The sequence below is a fragment of the Grammomys surdaster genome, unplaced genomic scaffold (genome assembly GCF_004785775.1).
Source record: "Grammomys surdaster isolate TR1022 unplaced genomic scaffold, NIH_TR_1.0 125979, whole genome shotgun sequence".
Lineage (NCBI taxonomy): Eukaryota > Metazoa > Chordata > Mammalia > Rodentia > Muridae > Grammomys > Grammomys surdaster.
In genome coordinates, this window is record NW_021620795.1 from 5,135,480 (window position 1) to 5,158,296 (window position 22,817).

The 22,817-nt window shown below is 45.7% G+C and overlaps 1 protein-coding gene across 3 annotated transcripts in view; it reads right to left on the bottom strand.

Moving 5' to 3' along the window:
* Positions 1–22,817, bottom strand: part of Cacna1d (calcium voltage-gated channel subunit alpha1 D) — a 303,098-nt gene that overhangs the window by 59,853 nt on the left and 220,428 nt on the right. For all 3 annotated transcript variants that reach the window (XM_028754108.1, XM_028754107.1, XM_028754110.1), the window contains 13 exons: positions 21,961–22,186; positions 21,665–21,872; positions 17,821–17,941; positions 15,127–15,241; positions 14,550–14,619; positions 13,695–13,761; positions 11,680–11,827; positions 8,597–8,726; positions 5,512–5,571; positions 3,336–3,442; positions 1,614–1,701; positions 517–624; positions 379–431 (listed from right to left, as the gene is read on the bottom strand). In XM_028754108.1, coding sequence (XP_028609941.1) covers positions 379–431; positions 517–624; positions 1,614–1,701; positions 3,336–3,442; positions 5,512–5,571; positions 8,597–8,726; positions 11,680–11,827; positions 13,695–13,761; positions 14,550–14,619; positions 15,127–15,241; positions 17,821–17,941; positions 21,665–21,872; positions 21,961–22,186 — 1,501 coding nt within the window. The remainder of the gene's footprint in view (positions 1–378; positions 432–516; positions 625–1,613; positions 1,702–3,335; positions 3,443–5,511; positions 5,572–8,596; positions 8,727–11,679; positions 11,828–13,694; positions 13,762–14,549; positions 14,620–15,126; positions 15,242–17,820; positions 17,942–21,664; positions 21,873–21,960; positions 22,187–22,817) is intronic.

Consider the following 22,817-nt stretch of genomic DNA (forward strand, 5'->3'; position numbering starts at 1 on the left):
GCCCACTCCTGAGCTCTGGGAATGGGACAGTACTGTTCACATTCCTCAGATACTGGTGGCCCTTCGTCACTTATTTCAGAGCTTCTTCCCCAAGTTGACAGGCTCCATACTAAGTAGCTAGAGCCACCTACATTCTTTTGGGATGATAAAAATGTTTCAAACCTTGAGCAAGGTCCTGACTAGACAATAATATGACTACACTGAATGGAAGTGATTTTACTTTGAGTTTTGCCTGGACTTGAAAATATATATAAACAAACAACAAAAGACCAAGCACCATCCCTCCAGGCCTGAGCTGAGTGGACAGGCCTTGACAGAAACCTCTGAAATGCTAACCTGACTGACTCCAATTCCCTAGGCTGCTCTCAGGATACCCACCTGCACTCCTCAGGGTTGCTTTTGGCTTCATCTGTGCAACGGTAGAACTTCCCCTAGACACAAAGCAGACAGAATGTCAGTACAGGCTCTCCTTATGGAACCCAATTCCAGCCCTGGGCAAGTGAGACACACGCCTACCTTGAACAGCTGGACCCCAATGCATGCAAACATGAACTGGAGCAGGGTCGTGACGATCATGATGTTGCCAATGGTTCGGATGGCCACAAAGACACACTGGACCACATGCTGTGGAAGGAAGGGGGCCAGGAGGATGGAAGGCTGCTACTTTCCTCCCTGGATTTACCCATGAGGCAAGTTTTCCTGTGTGAGTACTGTGGCCAATTTGACGTGCACTTTTATTTTTATTTTATTTTTCTTAATCTTATACTACATTTGTTAATGTGCACATGTAAATGCAGAGGCAGAGGATAACATACAGGATCTGGTTCTCTCTTCCACACGGGTCCTGGGGATTAGACTCAGGTCATGAGGCTTAGTGGCAAGTGCCTTAACCCACTGAGCCATTCTATTGGTCCCAAAAACACCTTCCTTGGGCTTTCTCCAAAGAAGTTGTTTTAGTTGAAAGAAAAACCTCCTGCACATAAGCTCACAAGATCCTCATCTCAGAAAGACTTTACAGAGTGTAAACCCTCTAGCCTGGTGTACACTGTGTATGAGCACATTTACAACTTAACATACAAAAAGACTATTGATAAAGAAGTACCAAATATAATTACTGCAATCAGAATGACTAGTATCTCTAATTAACAAAAAAACAAAAGTAATTTCTGCTGTGTGTATGTGTGTACATACATGTTATGTGGGTACATGCTCTCATGAGCATGCCTGTCCTTTGAGGAGAGCAGAAAAGGACATTGCATGCCCTGCTATATCAGCCTCGACTTTATACTCTTAAGATGGGGTCTCTCGCTGAACCCGGGGCAAGGACAGTCACGCTGAACCCAGGGCAAGGACAGTCACTCAGAAGCTCCTTCCTTTCTCAGTCATCTCACAGATAGTGCTGGGGTTTCCAGTGTGTGAGAGCACAGTGGTTTTTTAACAGGGTCTGGGATTTGACTTGGGTCCTGACACTTGGGCTAAGGCACAGCAAGTGTTCTTACCTGCTGAGCCACTCTGAAACCCACCAGGCCTCAGCCCATCTCCAGATAAGAACGGTTAGTAACTGCAGCCCTCCCCAACCCAAGCCAGCCCCATTCCACGGAGAGGGTCAATACCTTAAGTCCTTTTGCTCTGTTTATTGCTCTGAGAGGCCTCAAGACCCTCAAAACCCTCAGAATCTTCACAACAGAGATGGCGCTGGATCTAGGGAGGGACAAAATGAGAGAGTAAGCGGCGTGTGTTCTGGCTGGATGGGAGCCTTGAGATCAGTTGCTTCATGTGACCATCTCTTAAAGACACTTCACAACTATGTGGAGTCTCTCTGCTCCTTCATGCCGTAAAGCAGGCCTCCTGCCTCCTGAGGGACCTGTCAGAGCCCCTACTTCAGATACACAGTTGCCTTTATGGCACACTTTTCAAATGTTATGTTAATGTAAACACTAGGCTCCTGACATTTAGATTTCTGTGTTTAAGTCTGGGGACCTGTGCTTTGGTGCCAGGGCTTTTCTGGCCTCCAAGTAGCTAAATCTGGTAGGAGAGATGAGCACACACACCTGGGGAGTAGGGGGGGGGAAATGCAGTATGTCCCTCTAAGGTGGGGAAGATGTGGTATGACCTCAGGGACAACTGGGAAGGCCTCTCAGGGAGGTGGTATCAAGTGAGTCCCAAAGGAACAAAGAGTTAGCTGACAGAAGGGAGAGGAGCTTGGGCCACAGCAGTAGTGCATACAAGGGCAGCTGAACCTCAGCATCCCAGATGTCTGGGTGTGGCTGGAGCACAGGCCTGGGGCAGGAGGGCTGTGTAAAGAAGAGAAGCCGGAAAGAGTGTGGACAGCTCGGAGGTTGCTGAGAGCCGTGAAGAGACTAGTCTGGGGTTCTACCAGGAAATGAGCTCAGAGCTTCTGTTCCCAGGCAGCAGCCAGAGTGACAGTGTCCTAAACAGTAGGCTGGATTCTGACTGGATAAGCAGAAGAACTGGTATCAGGTAAACAAAAACCTAAACTTAGCACTCCTCGGGAACAGGTTTTAGTCAGGAAAAGCCACTACTTCCTTTATCTACCCCCATGGTCACTGGACAATGGGCATCTAACTCCTGACCTACCCAAACAGCCTGCAACAGATCAAAGTCCTGTGCTAACTCTCAGGCTGCCCTGGCCCACACCCACCCTCCTGTCACTACCTGTCTCCATAAAACTGACAAGGCTTTTCCTGAAGCCACTGTTCTCTGCCTCCTGCTCTGACCCTTGACCTCAGAGACAGCCTAGAAGTTTGATTCCCAAATAAACTGTCTTTCTTCCCAGAGTGGTCTAATTCAGTGGTTTCCCAGTGCCTGGCTTACAGTTCTCCCCAGGTTCTGATAGCTAAGGGGCTTCTGTACATGTGTGAATACAAGGGACAGCACTAGAGCACAGACGCTTACAGGCCAGCAGGAAGTGAAATGAGGCCACAGAAGATGCAAACACAGGTGACTGCACAGCATCACCAGAGACTCTTAAGTGGCCCCAAAGGTCATTGCAGCCATGTATCCTGCAAGCACAGGGAGAGGAAGGGATGCCAAGAGACCACCAAGGCCAAGCTTTTCCTGCAGTGAAAGAAAACTGCCACCCCGAGAGAGGATGCCCAATGTCTTGGACCAGACCTGAGAAGAACCCTATTTGTACCTCTCCTAGTCAAGCTGTCTTTCATCTGCTGTTGAAAGCTAGCACATACTGTCCCAGCACTTTCTGTCACAGGGCAAATTAAGCCATTCTGGCTGTAATCACCAGACAGTGCCCAGCTTGAGCAAATTAGGCCTAAATTCCCTATGTAAACTCATTCTATGGACACATAAATACTTACTGAATCCCAAACGATACCAGAGACACCCCAACGACCAGCATGTCCAGCAAATTGAAGTAGTTCCTGCAAAAAGCCCCTTTGTGCAAGAACGCTCCAAAAGTTGTCATCTGTAAACAGAATCATGTAGTGTTTACTCTCTCTCCTCCCCTCCAGGGTTTAGAACCAACTGAGCAAAAACCTGGGCTCTTCCCAAACTCTTGACAGAAGTATGACTTCATTAATGGCTGCATATGAGGAAGACAGATGTACACCACCAGCACGGCTGAGTGACTGCTTAACTTCCTTCAGCAAAGATGGAAAGAGGCAGCTGATTGTAGGCAAGAGTTTATTCAAATGAGAACAGAACTCTGGCATGTCCAAAAAGCCCGAGTAGTGAGGGTCTGCTCATGACTATGCTTGAGAGAAGGCCTTCACTGCCTCACACCCGAGCTTACCTATACGGAGCTGGCCTGGTTGCTCTAAAGCCACAGAGCATATAGCGTTTTCTTTAAACCTTCTCAGTAGGAGCTGGTGGCATTGCTTGGCTCCAGCACTCCTGGTGTACTTTCCTCCTTAACTTGGCTGCTACAGTGTTAATGGCTTTCCCGTTCCCAGCTCTTCCGAGTCTGGTTACTCCACAAGCATTAGGTATGGCAAGGAGGCTGTTGGGTGATGTTACAACTAAGCTACTCTTGTTCTCACTAGACACCTTGTTTAACAGGAGCACATATAGTGGGTGCTCTAGTGATGTTTCTGCTGATGATAGGAAGAGTTCAATAAGAAAGTTCTCTGATGGGAAAAATACAGTGTTAAATAACACAGGATTTTATTTGTCCCAAAGCCCACGAATGAGTAACAGTTCAAAAAGGCAGACAATAAAGCAGAACCTCAATCAACCAGGCTAATGGCTCTGTCAAACACACTCCTTACTTCAGCTTGAAGGAGAGGCAGCAAATGGCAAAAACAAGAACCTGGAGCAGAGACTCTGCACATTTCGTGCAGGGTTTTTACCACAGGGCCATAAGCCTTGGCCACTGCTCTGCTCAGCCCAGGTGTAGAGGGAGCTAACCCACAGGCCTACACTTAGGCAAGAAAACCCAAACTTTTCCAAGATTTTAAACAGAGTTAAACATATTTGGGGAGGGTGGTTTTGAACTCATTATCAACATCAGTGACACAAAGGGGCCACTCTCTGTCCTCTTTAATTGAGGTTTTGTCAATGAAAGCTTTTGTGAGGAGCCCAAGTCCCTAGTTGTCAAACATAAAGTACTTTTTAGTTTTTTAGATGTATACACATAAACCTCAAAATACTTTAAAGACAACTGTAGTTAAAACTCTTTATTCCCAGTTTCTTCCCACGAGGAGTTGGCTGTAACAACAGTATCAGAAGACCTAACTTCTGGAGGCTCCTGGACCACTGCTATGTCTCCAAACCTCTGAGCATCTAGGAAGGAACTCCCCCATGGGGTGCTCACAGCTGGGACACAGCACAGACAGTGACACCATCTGGTAGGCCATGCGTGGGCAGTACATTCAGGCACACCTTGGTCTGTGCAAATGTAAGCCCATCCCATTGAAAGAGACACAGAACATCTCCACACAAGCAGACCCAGCTTATCTTGCAAGACCCATTGCAAGAGAGAAGTAGGTTACTATTTAAGGACACCAAAACCACAGTGTAGTCCCAGGAGCAAGGAGTCAGTGGCTCCTATCACCTCAGAGGTGCTTTTCTTCTCACTCTGATGTCAAGAAGGGCAGAAGGACATTTACACAGAGTGCTATACCCATTATTAGTGAACCGATTTCAGAGGATTTTTTTTTTTTAAGAACAAAATGCAATTCCAACTAGAATGCAAAGTCAACGTAGCTCCTGCATGCACTCAAAGTTAAAGAAAAACTGCAAAAACATGTTGGAATGGTCACAGGTGAAAAAAAAAATCCTATAGTTTAAAAAAGTTCAGCTTGATCACAGAAGAAAAAAAAAGCTCAAAGCACTTCACGCATCTCTCCTGTGCTTCAAGCACGGGAGGGGCCAAGGTCAGAGGGCTGGCCGGCCTGTTACCTTTAAAATGATCTCAAAAGCAAAAGTACCCGTGAAGACATAGTCCGCATAACCTAGTATCTGGAAGGGAAGCAAAGAGTGCAACCATTACTGCTGTGGCTACATAGCAGAGGGAGTCAAGGAGAAATATGTTACCTTTAACAGGATTTCAACCGTAAAGATGGCTGTGAAGGCATAGTCAAAGTAGCCCAGTATCTGCAAGGCACAACATGCGGCAGTCAGAGCAAGGCACAACACACGGCAGTCAGCACAAGCACACAGACAAGCTGTGGCAGAGATCCTTGCTTGCCCAAAAGCAGAACCCCCAACTCACGTCCAGAGGACCTTCTCCCAGGCAGGACAACCCTGCTACTCCCATGGGAGAGCTGAGACACTCAAAAGGACCCATCCCCCCCACCCAAAGGTCGTCTTTGTAACCTCCAAGGAATGCTGGGGAGCCTTGCTTCCTTTACTCACTTGGGCTGACTGGCTTCCCAGACTCCTATCATGGCCCATAGGGGATTGTTTCTGAAAGTCTTGTGTTAATAACCTTCCTACTGCATGGGCTACCATTGGGTTGTAGCCCCTGACAAATGAGACTCACACATATTTTGCAGTTTCGAACTTGGCTGAATGAAATGCACTGCCATCTATCTGTGCCTCATATTGGTGAAGAAATGTGATTAGCAATGCCAGTGATGGAGTTGAGGGTGCCAGCCGAGCACGACGCCCCGAGGATCGATTCCCAGCACAATTCGGCTACCATTTTTAATTTTTAAAACATAAATAAAAATGCTAATGGCATCAAAAGAAGTCAGAAAGTTTCCTGTGTTCCTGTGGACCCCAGACAATGTAATCATCAGGCGATCCCCCTAGCCCACCCACACATGCTGGAATGGCTCAGTCTGTGAATATGGTTTGTACTTAGTGTCTTCCTTCTGCCAGACTCCATAAACTCTGCTCTCTCTCAAGGCTGATCTCTGCCATTCTGGATCCATACAAAGAATATACTGATGTAGAATTCCAATTTTTAGGATGGGCTGCTCTATCAGCATTCCTGAAAATGTCACCTATTATCTAAAAAATCTTCTGAGCTCCTGATGCAGGTTCTTGGTTTCTTTCAGAGCCATGAAGACTCAGAATTAGGGCAAGAGGTCCAGGAACAGGAACCTTAATAATGTGCTGATAACCCTATGACTCTCAACCAGAAAGACAGCAGCCAAGACTACCAGTATACAAGCCTGTCCTGGGTGCTGATCTCATAGATATGTTATGCTGTGCTTTATTGCATCCTTCCATCTGTCTATCTATCTATCTATCTATCTATCTATCTATCTATCTATCTATCTATCTATCATCTATGACACATGCATATACCACAGTATACATACAAAGGTCAGAGGACAACTTTTAGCTATCAGTTCTTTTCTTCTACCATCTGAGTCCCAGGAAGTAAGCTCAGGTGGTCAGCCATGGTGGCAAGTACCTTTCCCTCCTGACCTATCTTACCAGCCCATATATGATTTTGAAAGAAATGAAGATATCTATGTTGAAAGGACTATAGAGACCATTTGGCCTAGCATGTTAGGGCAGGGGCATCTGCTTAGGCCACAAAGTCAGTCACACACAAAGAATCTGGTGAGTATAGTCCAGAGTCTGAGGGCTTTGTTGTCTCCTTGGTAGAAGCCACCACTGGAGCATGCATTGCCTCTCCTCCACAGAAGGGGGACCTGTGCCTCTCTTCCACGGAAGTAGGGGAGCTCTCCTCAGAGATAACCATTTCCCAAACTTCCCATTTCTGGGCTCCTAGAAAATGCTAGGGCAGCTTTGCCTACCTGTGTATTTTCTAGTCAACTATCAGCCCCCTACCCCCACCTTTCCCTCATCCTCTCTTCCCACACTCAAAGTACCTGGCAGCCACAATTACATGGTACCCAGAGGCCAGTTCAAGTTCTTAGACATAAGTACTTTCCTCATGCAGCCTCTATTTCCCTTGTCACTAGAAACTCAGCTACTACTAAAATGAAACACTGCAGTGTTATACAGCAGCACACATGCAAAAGACAAGGAAAAACAAGGACGTGAACACTGGGAAAGAGCCCATGACAAGAAGAAACAAATTAGCTCTTCATGGACACTTAACCTGCACTAGCCTGACCTGTGACAACATGATTTGTCTCTAAACACACTCCTGCCCCAGGCTTCATTTTTATGATGGAGCTCAATGACAGACAGGTGTCCACTCCATTTAAATGCTAAATGAAGATGGCTTTGAGGATCTCTAATCAAAGCTGAGTCTGTGAGGATGGCCTGAGGCAGGCTCACTGTCTTCATCTTTACAGGGACACCACCTGAGCCAAAGGGAAAGTCCCTTCCACAGTCTCCTGAGAGCATCCTTTCGTCAATAGGTTTGCCAGGAACTGGAAATGGGGAGCTATAACGTGAAGGCATGGTTACTTAGACAAAACCGGGACACTGATCTGCTGGCAAAAGAGGTAGCCACATCTGATAGCCTGTGCTCAAGCTGCCTCTCCTGGGCAGTGCCTTGGTAGCCACCTGACACCGTCTTTTAAGACCCAGGTGTGATAGCCAATGGGCCCATGGCTGTCTGAATATGTCTTTGGCATTTTCTCAGTGGCGAGTTAGATGAACTGCTAGGGAAGAGATTCTGAAGCAAAGACTCATTTAGAAGCAAGTGTCTTCTAACAGATACAACCGTGACATTCTCCTTAAGATGTGATGATGGGTGAATAATCACAAATTTAACCACTGCCTTTTACTCCTCTCAACTTGGTCTCACGTCTTTTTCCTGACCTGTGTCTCTCATCAGTGGAGTAGCTGAGTGGCTTTATGTAAATTACACATAAAAAAGGGAGCTTTCACTAGCTCAAGGTCAGAGTTCCTGGACCTACATATGCTGGAGCAAGTTCATCTTCTCCCGTTCAGACTCTAAAGAGCTATCAGTGTGCCTCTAATAGGGAACGGGAAACTCCAAAGTAAGAAGAAAAGAGCAAAGAAGTCCTTGAAGACAGCAACAACATTACAGAGGCTTCTAATTAAGCATCTCCATTTGCTTTGTCCAGAGAAAGCAATCCCTGGTACCACATACAGTGAACATGGGAAGCTCTAGTCCCAGCCGCCCATGCTTGGGCCTGATGTACAGATGTTCTCTGACACAGGCAGGCTGGGGCTGAGCCCCAGGATACTCCCACCTCTCTCATCCCCTCTCTCAGAGGCTTACGGTGTTGCGGAATGAGTGGCTACGGATGGGATCCTCTGCGGCCAGGGCGGCACTGCTCAGCATGATGAAGACCAGGATAAGGTTGGTGAAGATGTGGTGGTTAATGAGCTTGTGGCAACCCACACGGATCCTGTGGAGAAAAACACCAGATGGACCATGTCGCAGACAAGGGCCCGAGCCTGCTGGAGTCCTCCAAGGTGTGAGGCTTTATCGGAAGACAACAGGGAGAGACTGGCCAGAGTCTACGTTGTTCTTGTTTTCCACCTGGGATAAATAATATGGCCCACAATTTGCCCCACGAAGCCTACGGCCAGACTGTGGTGTGAGCAGCTTTGTGCTGGGAACTCTATAGAGACCATTCCATTCAGTCCTTACACATGGTTTACTGTCCCTCCGAAAGATGGAAGCTGGGAGTGGTAATGGAGAGATGGCTCAGTGGTTAAGAACACTGGCTGCTCTTTCAGAGGACCTGGACTCAGTTCTTAGCATCTATACAAGGACTCACAAACCTTCTATAACTCCAGTCCCAGGGGATGCAATGCTCTCTTCTGGCCTCTTTTGGCATTGCAATATGTAGTACAGACATATATGCAAGCAAAACACTCATACACATAAAAATAATTTTAAAATATGAGGAATCTGAGGTTCACGGCTATGAAGGAATGCTAAGGTAACAAAGCTACTAAGAAGCAGGGGTAGGTTTCAAATCTAGACATGTCTATCCCTAATGTTTCCTACTGCAGCATAAAACCTGACTCATGAAAGGAAACTGGGCCAAATTAAGTCCCTTGAGTAACTATACTACAAACTACAACCCAGCTATTAACTGGAGGCCTAACTTAGGAAGGCAATGCTGTAACAAATGGCTAAGCCCCAGCCAATCACTGGCTGCCAACCAACAAAACCACGCTCAAGTTAGGCCCAGGTGGTGCTGCAGGCAGACAGGCTGCTTCTCCCCCGTTCCAGAGTTCTGTCCATGATGCTCTCCCCATGCTGCACCTCACGGAACGGCTTGCCTTCTGCTCTCGGGGCTGCTCCTCTGTGAATCGTTCTGTGCTTTACTAAAGGCTGTCAAATTTAATCTGACCAAAGATTTTGACACAAAAAATGGGACACATTCCTGTCTTTGTCTGCTGAGCAGCTGTTTACAAACATGACCTGTAATAAGTGAGAGTTGGTGAAATCTCTGGCTGTCTGGAAAGTTTGTTATAAACGTCCTACTCTTAGCACACTTATGACTTTCGTTTATTCTGTCTTTCTCCCTCTCCCTCGTGTGTGTGTGTGTGTGTGTGTGTGTGTGTGTGTGTGTGTGTGTGTGTAAGCACACAGGCCACAGTGGACAAAAGGCAACTTTTGAGAGTCAGTTCTCTCTGTTCACATGGGCCCATATGAAAGGATCAAACGTGAGCTGTCAGGCTTGGTGGCAAGCACCTTTACCCACTGAGCCCATAAAGTGGCTCATATTCTTATTCAACAGTCGGTCTACAACAAGTAGTCCTTAGAAGCCAACGGAAACTTTGCCTTGTCGTTTGTTCACATGCAAGGATCTCATCGTGTCATGTGATGGGCTTCTTACTGAATCTTGAAACCCTGGAAGCAAGGAGGATCACTGTGTCTTTCAACCAGATCCAAGTCTTTCATGATGGCTCCCAGGGCCTATCAGAACCTCCCAAGGTCCCATGGGGCTGGGTTACAGCATCCTTATTCTCAATATTCAGATTAAAAAGTTTTCTTTGGTTGGCTGCTATCATTGCTTGAACTAAAGAATATGGATGGGGTTTGTCTTTGGAAAAATACCTTTTCATTTTCAAAACAAGGAGTCACCTTTATATGATGGTGACCCCTCAGTCCAGATCTCACATCTTATGGTTTCTCAGTGTTGTGTACTTCCTGGAAGGCTTGTACTGCAGTAGCTGGGTCTGGGGGCAGGAATGCTCTTGACTTCTGGGAAAACGGACCCATTCCTTCCATACTCATATACATGCCATGAACTGCAGGCATCAGTAACAGTTCACAGCCTTTTCAGGTTTTGTTTGTTTGTTTGTTTTTTAAGGATGTTCAGTAAGGAACTATAGAAAGATCATCAGTGTTGGCCAGATCACCCAGCAGGTAAAGATTTATATGAAGCCTGACAACTCCAGAATCAATAACCAAACCCATAAAGTTGCTGCTAGCCTCTCTGTACAGGGTGGCACATGTGTTCTTCTGTCATTCGCTCACAGTACCAACAAATTAATCTTGTAAAAGATCATGAAACTGTCATGTTTCATGGCCTCCAGCCTGCCTTGCTTCCCACCTGAGTCTCCCTGGAGCCTGTGAATTATACAGTGCTCCTCTCTGACAGCCAAGAACTACTTCTGCAGTTCTTCTAGAAACCTTCCCAGGAGCTGCCCGTCCCCCTGGCAGCTCACTTAATCCCAGATGATTTAAACCTAGAAACCAGCTAGTAAACAGACTTCTTCCTCTCACAGTCTGTGAGTCATTACCATGTTCCTGGTAAGCACCTTATCATTTTAATATGAGGAATGCTATTTTAAGCACAGTATCATCGTGCTAAATCAAATGCTTATAGCATATAAAGCACCGTGAGCGATACCATAAAACTCAACAGGGGGAAGAAGAGCTCCTAAAGGGGACCTGAAAATGAAGATGACATGCAGACTCTGCTTGCAGAATTCACATTCCATGGAGTGTCTTAAGACAAGATCCATGTGTGAAGAAAGGGTCCTAGTGTGGCCAGTGTACCCGCGTACACAACAGGAGAGCCACGGGCCCTCCCAGAATGTCTTACTGAGCTAGACACTCTTCTGTAGTTGTTACCATGCAGCATCTGTGAGGGCAGGGATTCTAGAGCAGGCTTCCCCCTGGACTCTGTTGTACCCGCAAGGGAACGGGACACTTCCTCAGGGCTGAATGATTGGCAAAGGCAAGGAGGCGGAGGAGAGTTTTAAGGGGCCCTGTAGGTCCGGGAACATTCAGGATCAGAAGCAGGTTGTGTACTACTTTTCTTTACTCCACCCCCAACACCCTTAAGAGTCACTGGAGAGAGACAACAGCAAAGGGATTAGGAAGAGGGTACTTACGGGTTGGTCTTGCTAAGAATGAAGAACGCACTTCCTTCGGGGATGGGTGCAATTTTCTCCTTCATGTTCAGCTCTGAGATTCTCCGAGGACGGGGACCAGCAGGAACTTCGGGCTCATCCTCTTCCTCCTCCTCTTCCTCTTCACCTACTTTAAATGGAACATCTTTTATAGGCGTGAAAGATTGCATATGGGTTTAAATGATTGTTCTCAACTTCGCATTAAAATGTGACTTAAAATTTAACAACATCCTCCCGCTTCCACCAACTAAAACAACCTCTCTTTTCATTCAGATTATAGGCTCCATGTGCATGGGGGTGGGGACATGCTCCTGAAGGAGGCATCTTCCGGGGCACAATATGGCTGCAGTCATAGGAGAGACTCTCATTGCCAATCCCAGCATCTGGCTGTTTCCCTACAACCCCCTTGCTCAGTTTTAGTCTGAAAAACTTGGATTTTGAGTCACAGATATGCTTGCCTTTGGGCTTCGACATCCCATAGCTATTGTTCTAGCAAAAGCTAAGCCTGTCTGTCCATCTTCCTCCTTTGCCTCCTGGAATTTGAGTTCATCTGTGCTGTCTGTGACTTCAGGGAAGCACAGAGCCAACTGCCCTCCAAGACTGCTGGGAGCCTCCCGGCTAGGAGAGGGTAGTGACAGGGGCACAGAGTAGGACTCTGGTGATGGCTTTAAAGTCTGAGAGTCTCAGGGCTTTCTGGTTCTCTGACCTGTACTGAAATGCTGATGATAACTTCTAAAAAGTTCTAAAAACTTCTGAGGGTAAAAGACTGCTGGCTTAAGTGATTAACACCTGTAGCCAAACAGCAGAGGATTAGGCAATGTGGCCTTTGTTCTATCTCAGCAGGATCTGCTGGGCTCTAATTTATGCCTGATAGTCTGAGGTTGCAGGAAGAAAAAGACACTTAAAGATGTGGTTATAGCATTTATTACTAAGTTGTTAAAAGTTTCCTCTGAAAGCTATCTAAGGGGAAAAGCCGAAAGGGCCTAAGTGGAGGGGGTGGGGTGGGGTGGGGTGGGGGAAACTTTTATCTGGGAAAAGAGAAAAACTCTATTCTATCTCTATTCTATCTTCTATTCTATATCTATCATCCCTTTGTCCTCAGTACTTATACATCTTACAGAGTACATGGTCACATGTTACAAATTTCATCACAAGTTCACACCAAAATTCAAATCATAAATTGAAATAGAAGTTTACAACAGAGAATGTTTACATGCATAGCCATTAGGGGTAATTATCTGGCTAAACATCCATCACCTGTCTAGCTCCACAGGTTCATTGAAGGTTTAAAACTATAACAAGAAATTAGTGAAGTTTTGTATAGATAAACCCAGGGAATATTTTCTCTTCTGTCCTAGCACCTATAATAAATCGTGAGTTCCCTTTTAGTGACCCTTGGTTAATTGTTTTACAACCTCATTGGAATGTGCTCTGAGCAGGAGAAAGTCTGGTTACTATCTAAGGGCAATTAACTGATGACACTCGGGAGACTGGCAGAGTTCTCATTGCAGTTTTGACTATCAGAAAGGGACCTAATAGTAGTCCCACTATAAAAGAGCTTAATAATCATTGATACAATTTTAGGAATTCTTATAGGATCATCATTAAGACTTAAGAAGTCATCTATTTGTCTATATAGCATCACTACAAGACAGTACATCTTCGTGGATCTGCAGAAATCTGCTCCAAAGGAGTGTGCTATTGCTTAGTGATTGTTACATATGTTTAATAATAATAATAGGAAAAGCATATTAATAGCAGGAATCTTTCCTAAAATAAGTCCCTCACAGCCTTGCTGGATAAGGCCTCACTTGTCACAGATTATATAGTAATCCAAGGTAAGCATTTCAGGATGATCACCTGCTAATTATTAGCTTGTCCCATTATGGCTCCTGACACAAGACAATGGGGCCTACAGCCTTGGTGGCCTTAGCTGGGTGGCACCCTCCCCTCCATATCAAACTGAGAGTTCTTCTGGGCCTCTGGGACCCATATACCTGGCACATCACAGGGTGGGTAAGGGTCCTTATCTTCAGCCTCTTCCTGATAATCATCAATTGTAACCTAGGAAAACAGAGATGGAAGGCTGACTTGATCTACTTCAGAAGGCCAAAGCCAGAGAGGACAAGCCTGCCATTCAGCATCATGAAGGCTCTTACACACACATGCACACACATGTGCATCCATGCAGAGATAGTAAATGGAGATTCTCCTTCATCCAGAAGGCAAGAGATAAGCCACTCAGGTCATGGTGAGTGGGTGCTGGATACTGCCATCCCAGGGCAGGCACACACACTGTGTGATAACCACATTTAGATTCTTGTCTCTCAACTAGACTGTGAACCCCATGGAGATGGAGTGCCTAGTGTCTAGTGCTTGCCATGCAACTGCCTCTCAGCATTTATCAATTCAATGAACAAACATATCACAGAAACATCCAGAGCTGTCATAGGTATGATTAAGCCTGCTGGTGCAGCCTTGAAGCTCCCTAGACCACCTGGACTCTTCAGTCATCTCTGGGAACAGAGATGGTCTACTAAAACCCCTGATTTTAATACCCACTAAGAAGATACTAACATAGCTGTGACCATAGGTTATGCCTGACCACATAGTTACAACTTAAAACAAGCGAACATTCCATCACTCAAATAGCCACATCCTATGGTGAAATGTTGGTTAATCAGCTCCTTGGCTAACTCAACCAGAATCCCCTGTCTATATGGTAGGCTCTATTTTTCACAGCAAAATATCACACTCAAGACACTTTTACAGTATAAGTGACACAGCGAGGGAGACACACCACAACAGAATCATTTTGAAACAAAGAGGAGTTATTTTGGAAAAAAAAATACCTTGTTGTCACTGTTGGCTATCTGGTTGACTTCTGGTTTGTTGTTCTTTTTGTTTTCTAGGCTTTCTTTTCTATAGAGAAAAGAACACAAGAAACCAATGTTATGCATTCAAGTGCTAACCAGGGTTCTGAAGCAACTGTGATAGATGAAGAACCAGAATCCAACTGGAAACACTCATGTCAAGAGTACAGTGTAACCCAAACTCAGGGCTTCCTGTTCACCTCATGCAATGAAGCCCTGAGTCACACAGATCACCTCATTAAAATTCTCAGCTAGGAGCTAATCAGCATTGAATGCATCACTTAATTTATGACACTAAAATTAACTGCAGTGATTCTTTAAGCACAGGGATGTGTGACTTCCATTCTTGCTCTGAGGATGAAAGCCAAGGGCTTGGCTCCTAGCCAAGAGTCCCTTCTCTTTAGCTGGTACCACATGGTCACCTATAATCACTGCAAAGAAGCAGTAAGGGGCCTGAGCTCTTGGGAAGCATGTCTGTGTCCCCAGCAACCCTCAGGACAGATGGCTGGGCACTCCTAGCATCTCTGAGCAAATGCCTCCGTGAACATGAGGTTACCTGGCAATTTTTTTCCTCTCCTTTTCTTCAGCTTCCTCTTTCTGAGCAGTGTTCAGACTTTCAGCATCAGCCAAATTGTCTACGGCAATGGCCAAGAAGACGTTCAGCAGGATATCTAGTTTGAAAATCTTAAGGGTACAACATGTTTTAAATGCAACTACACATAGTTGATAATGCCGGCGTCATGCTCCTCTGCTCACATAGGCTAGGAGTGGGTGACTGTCCTTAGCATGGTACTCAACTTGGTACAACTGGAGAACTTGGTAAAAATCCCACTTTAAAAAGCAAGTGAAAAGCACAGAAACCTATGTAGGGTCTCCTGAATATCCACAGAGATCCATGGAAATGTACAATTTCATCATCACCTTGCTTGAATACTGCTATACACTCACGAAGCACACTGTGTTTCGTTTTCTTTGAAAGCACACGTGATTTCATGGCAAACCAGATGCCTTCAAAGGCCACGAATGATCGACCTGAAGATCTCATTTCTTAATATAGTAGGAGGCTTCCTCCTCTAACATGGCTGCCAGAGCCTATTCTTTGCTCCACAGATACCTGCTATAAATGACAAGCTAGATCTCTGCCAGAGAAGGCCAGGCTGTGTTCTGAAGGCCCCACTGTGGCTAGACTATGGCTGAACATGGTTTTTGTAAGTGGCAATGTATCAGGTAAATAAGCTTTTATGTTTTAAAAATGATAACATCGCTTGTGATGTCTTCTAGAATTTTTAAAAAAATGTTTTCTTAACAAGAGTATCAAGTCAAGAGATGTGGTTACTTCCTTACTTGCTATTTATGAACACCAAGAAGTCCAGGGATCTGAGGGGAATCCGTGTTTTATAGTTGTTCTCCTAAGCCTGATGCTCAGCCTACAGCAGGGCCATGGGCGAGCAGCAGCAGACGGTGACCCTGTGTGCTCTGTGTATTAGAAACTTCCAGGTGGGATGCTGTGCACACCCATCAGTGAAAGTTACCAAGGGCCTAATAGCAATATTGTTGTGAGGGGAACACAACAAGATTGTGTCTAATTCTAGTCAAGACTTTCAAAACGACAGACACCTGGGTGAGTTACATCAACACTTGGAGAAACCATCTGACAGCATAGGAAACCCAGAAACTCCTCTGAGAGGCTTTGCAATGGTGACTGGGACAGCTGTCAGCACTGGGGACAGCTGTGTCAAGCATGTCTCTCAATGGACCCCATGAGGAAATAATCCCATCTCCAGCCTTGCAACGACAGTAAACTTGTGCAAAGTTGAGTCAAATCTGGATCAGTTTGCTACCAGCATTCAGAGGCATGGCCCAGACTTCTTGAACAGGGGCATTCTGTGGATTCATTCAGAAATATCTACAGAGCACCTTGGGCAGGCCAGCCCCTGCTGGGTACTGGGGATATAAGAGGACACAAGACACAATGCAGTATAACTTCCAGCTGGAGACAGGAAACATAAGCAGCTCTTAAAGGCTTTCATATGGTGGCATATGCTACAGAGAGCTTCAACAAGGAGGAATGGCAGGGAGCAGTCTGCAGTCTTAATCCTAGCACTCAGTGCAACTATAGTCAGTCAGGAGGAGAACAGAAGAGGAAAACCATCTACTTGACAAATGTCCCCAGGGGCCACTATGCACCCTCTTACCAGGAAACATTCAAACACAGAAAAGGAGACTCCAGGCTTATGAAGCTGTCATCTAGTTGGGGGAGGCATCCACCAAAGTTCCAGTGGACAGTGGACTCCACACTTAGCCAACAGACACGAATAAAATCTGAGGGGGATTCAGAGGTCAGTGAGCTCATCTCTAAGTAGGGAGAAAAGAGTAGAGGATCTCTCTGGAGGACAGGGTACTAGAATTGAGCCCAGGGACTCAAGAGATGTGGTGGACATGCTAAGATTGAGTTTTCCCAGAAATCTCACAGCATTAAACACTGTCTCTAAGGACAACAGAGCAGGCTAGCACTAGGCTTTCTACACTGAAGAAAGTTCACCAAAAGCACTAAAGAACACTGGGAGGGATGAGCTCCAGGGGTCTGCACCGTTAGGGAGCCACTCATAGTTGGACTTTTAAAATCAGAAGTGTGGAGAGCATGAGGTCTTTGTGTCTGTACTCATGCTCATTCACCAGTTACATTACAAAGACTCTTCGAATGGTAGGTCTTGTGTTAGGCATGGAGGAGCCGGAGTTAAAACAGACACAACAGGCAAATATTACAAGACTTGAAGTGGGGGCTGGTGGCGGTGAATAAAATAGCTCCCAGCAGCCGACTGCAGGAGTCTCAGCAGGGAAGAGGAATCCAACATGTCAGAGGAAAGATGCACAGCATGGTATAGACAGGTGAGCAAAGCAAGACTTGGACAAACCATCAGTGGCTCCTCACTGCTCCTGGGGAGACACGGATGTAGCCCTAGCCTCCTGGTGATGACAACATAATCTTCAGGCTTCCCTGCTTGTCCTGTATACACACATGACACTACACTCATTATCTACCGGTTCCGGTTTAAGCACTGCTATCCCCAGGCGTGACTCATCTACATGGCTCCCATCTGCCATGTGAATAAAAAGCCGGCATGGAGCTAACTAGGGAAAGGCATTCCTTAGCCTACAGCTGCTTCCGTCACCACCACAAACACAGGGAGAGTCAGAAGAAACGAGACAGTGATGGTAACCACATAGTCCTGGTGGGTCCAAAGGATACAGTTACCACAGATGAAAAGGATGATGAAGTAGATACAGACAATCATTCCGGAAGAGGATGGGCCTCCATAGGCCATGATGCCATCATACATTACCGCATTCCAGTCTTCGCCTGTCAGGATCTGAGAAGATGAAGGTGGAGTCAGACAGCAGGCAGAAGCCTCAGACCACAGCTGTTCTGCCCAAGCTCCTCGGCTACTGCTAACTCCCACCTTAGGGCCTAGAAAGGCCCAGCTCACAATGAAACTAATCTATCTGTTATCTTGTTAAACCTTCAATATATTGTTTGAGTTTTTTCAAGTAAGAGTGTTCCTTCTAGTTTCTATCCTCTCCCTAGACAGCAACTGACCTTGGTACCTACCTGTCTGGCACTTTCACTATAGATTAAAATCCACAGACAAACATACACCTAGAGAAACAGGCCACTGGTATATTTTCTGATCTTTTTAAGCATAAAGTATACCATATTTCTACAACTGGCTTTTTTTCCCCACTCAGTGATGTTCCTGAAGACCATGACTGGGTAGGTTCTTCTCGCTCATTTTACTCCATATGTAGAATTCCACATAACCGACGTACTGCAGAGACAGGGAATCTCTCTGTGCTGTCTCAGAACCAGGGTATTTGGTCCTATGCAAGTGTATAAACTATCTCAAGAGTAGATATAATCAGTTTCAAATGAAATCTTCTCTAGTGATGATTCCATTCTGAAATCCAACTAGACAAATATAGACAGCAGTTTTTTTTTTTAAATGCTACCCTGCCCCCGAGAAGAAAGTTTTTTTCATCTCTATCCAGACAAAAATCAAACAGCAACTGGGCAGATAATTAGAAAAGTGGCTCTTGATTTTATTCCTGATAAAACTACAAAGAGAAGCCATTTTACCTGTCAGGCTAGAAGCAATCAGGAAATACAAACACCCAGCTCAACAAAGGGAAGATGTATGGTGGCCTCCACGCTGCTGCCTGAGAGTGAGTGTGTCTCACTATAAGTAGAACATTGTCAGAGGTCACAAGTCAGTGCCAGCCCCTTTTCCCAGCAGTTCCACACAGAGGGCATGTCCAACACATCTAGTCTCCGACATGTGCCTAGTGTAGCTTGTGTATTCGGTTCTCACTCTTTATATGAGTGAGAGTAGGCAATAGCTCAACACTCATCAGTGGGGGACTGGTCACAGAAACAACAGCGACCTACACCACAGAAAGGGGTTGGAAGGGTGGTATAGATAAGAACCCAATAAGGTAGCAGCCCCCCAAAACACACCTACAGTCTATGATGTGTTTAGAAGGATGGTGTAAACTTTTGTGGACCAAGTAGGGTAGCCCATCTCTTACAGATGAAAACAAACTAAAGCAAGATGGCAGCAAGTGGAGTCGGCCACTCTCTGTGCCGACTCACCATAGGTGAGCAGGTAAGATGACTCTCACCTGTGAGCAAACACCTATCTAACATTGCTCAGGAAACTGGCGGTTGTCTTTACCACCCAGAGGAAGTGATTAGTGGCTGGGTGGGAGGATTGCCAGTTTGTATCTTTTTATAACATTTAAAGTTTGTGTCATATGAATACATTACGAGAAAAACTGCACAAGAGTTTCCTCAAAGAAATAAGGAAAACCAATAACTAACCAGAAACCATGATTTTAAAATAAGACCATAGTTTATCATGGGTTTCAAACCCTGGGGTATGACTTCGCCAGAGTTGCTTAACTGATCATGGGGTTATAAAAATCCCGGCAAAAGTTGGAGATCTCAGAACATACAGCAAGCAAAAATGAATTCGAATCAAACGTTTAATGAGCCTGAGATGTTCCTGGCAGCACTGGCCCATGCTGATTGCACAATGTCCCTGCAGCCTTAGATAGGAACTCTAAGTGTACCCACTTAGCACTGTGCATGCTCTCACACCATACAACGGCAGCAGGCTCTGCCTGAACTCCCTGGGCTTGGGCTGCTGACTACTGTATGTTATGAACACCAGTGTTTTTACTGCACAGTCTAAGTTTTCTGTGCTTATGAAACACATGGACTTAATTACACAGAACAAAGGCTTGCATCATTTACCCATCATGCATAGTTCCTCAGCAGGTAGTGATCAGATTACCCCATGTTCAGACTGGACTGTACTCAAACTTGTAAAATAAATTACAGTTTGAGATTGGAGCAGAATTTCCAATAATTTCTGAAGGCCTTAAGCATACTTCTGCTGTTTTGTATGCATTTATGGAAAGCGGCATTCTAGGAGTGAGGATTGTAAATTCAAAATATTGATAACTTGAAAAATTATGAATGAGCTTTGCATCTTTTATTATTCAGCCAAGCTTCAACTGTGTGTGTGTGCACATGCACATGTGCCTGTGCATGTGCATAGGTTATGTACCTGTAACATGGTATATACCCCAGTGTAGGTGAGACATCAGTGTTGGGTGTCTTCCCTGGTCACTCTTCACTGTGTGCTTTGCTATGGAGTCTCTGACTGAACCTGGCTGGAGCTCACTGAACTGGTCAGGTTGTTTCTGCTCTGTTAGCCTCCCCAACGCTGGGATCACAAAAGTGAACTGCCACACCCAGCTCCTTATGTGGATACTGGGGACCTGAACCTGAGTCCTCATGTGTGGCAGATGCTTGCCAACTCTCCCCACCCCAAGACTGAACTCTTTACTTATTGTATGCATTAGTACAGGTGTGCTCTTTAAATTTTTAAGGTTTATTTTTTTTATTTTTAATTTGTGTGTAGGTGTGTAAGAGAGACAGAGAGATTGAGAGAAAGTGTATGTGTATGTGTGTGTATGTGTGCATGTGTGTTTAGGCAGTAAGGTTTTTTTCCATCTTTATGATTCATTACCAGTAAATGTTTGATTTGTATATATACTCAAATACATGCATACACCAATATACATAACATTATAAAAATCTTCTCAGGTTAAAAAAAATGGTTGCAAGCAGCAAAATGTTTAAGTAGTCCTGGCCTATAGTAGTAATTCTATGCATCTCAAATGACAGTGTGACATACCTTTGAGATCATTCTCTCTACACTCGGTCCCTTCAAAAAAGGATTAGTGCTTTATCAAAGTCACAGCAGCAAGGACAGAAAAAACTACTGTGATAACCTACTATGTCTTGCCCTTCCCATGATGTTCCCTGCCTCTGCAGCAGGACTAGATGTTTGCTGATCACATGTGAAAACTGGGAGGTGGGAGGGGTTAGGTGAATACCACTGTAAACTATTCTGTCAGGTTCTTCCAAGGCAGGGGCTGAAAGCATGGGAGGAGGGCTCATTGTACTCCACCCTATGGGTAGCACTGTCTCTCATGTACCACTCTTCCAGGGGCAAGACCCCTATGAGACACTGTCAGAGGCCCCACTGTACAATCAGCTTCAGAGCCTGGACCTTCACTCCAGGAAAAGGGCAGAGGCAGGTACAGCCCCTACCACCCAGACTCCTCTGACTACACACCAAGACAGCCTAGCTGCTCTTTCAAAATTCACTTCTTGGCTCGAGTCTATTGTAACTAGGATTGCAAACATGCCTCGTGATTTAAGAGAGCCAACAAACAAACTAGTGAATAAGATGTTAGAGCTCTATTTCCCAGAGCTCTCACAAAATCAAACAAAGTGTGTTTTGGTTTGTTTTCTCGTCATACACACAGGTGGCTGGAAGTCGCTGTAAAATGAATAAGTTACATGACAAAAACTGTCCAGAGGACCATGGGGCTGAAATGACTGATAAGATAGAATCTTTGTGCCTTGCTAAGCTCTGGGCAGACCCAAGCAAGCAAGGACTCTGGCTCTCTGGCTCCTGCTCACAGCCGGGGCTTCCAGGGTGTGGGAAGGTGGGAGGGCTCACCTGGAACACAGTCAGGAGGGCCTGCGGAAAGTTGTCAAAGGTGCTTCGCTTGGTTTGAGTCTCATCAAAGTTAAACTTCCCACCGAACAGCTGCATCCCCAGCAAGGAGAAGATGATGATGAAGAGGAAGAGAAGCAACAGCAGAGAGGCGATGGACTTCATGGAGTTTAGCAAGGACGCCACTAAGTTGCTCAGGGAAGTCCAGTGCCTGAGAGTCAAGAGGAGGGAGGGGGTAAGGCCAGAGTCCTGCGAGGGAGGGGAGAGCCGAGCAAATGCCAGCTCGCCTATGTCTTTACCTGGTCACTTTGAAGATCCTCAGGAGGCGCACACACCGGAACACTGAGACCCCCAGGGGAGACATGAGCTCCAGTTCCACCAGGATGGTTTCCGTGATCCCCCCACATACCACAAAGCAATCAAAGCGGTTGAAGAGGGAAACAAAATAAGCCTGGAGGCCCAGGCTGTACATCTTCACCAGCATCTCACAGGTGAACAAGGCCAAGAGGACTTTGTTCGCGATATCTGGAAAGACAAGGGGCAGGCGTGCTCTGAGTCTCCACCTCCCTTCATCAGTGCCCACGGCAGATACAGACCCCCTCGTCCCGTCTCCCTGCTACACTGGCAATAGGGATCATCCTTACTGTTGTTGGGCATGCACCAGATAGGAGTCTGTAGAAGATATCTGTTTTTTTCTGGGACTCAATTCCGCTGACTATAAAACGGTGGAGACATTTATTACGTGAATCTCTGGACCTCTCGCCACTAAACTCTTTGAAGATTCTGCACTGGGATCATTCTACACTTTTTTAACACCCCCATCTCCACACATCCGTCCTCGTACACGAAGACAAAATAAATAAGTAGATAAACAATCGAAACTGACCTTGAGGAGTGACCTCTTACAGCACCCTACGGTCAGGCTTTAGTTTTTGTTTATTTTCTCTACGTGTATAGGGGAGTGTATATGTGTGGCTTATGCACATGTGCGTGTAGGAATGACCATGTGCTGGGGACAAATCAGATGCTGCATGTTCTGCCCTATCCCTCTCTGCTGCATGACCCCAAGGCAGGGTCTCTCACTGAACCCAAGCTATTCCCAGTGAGCCTCTCTCCCCCTCGGAGTTGGGGTTCCAGATACACATTGCCAGGCCTA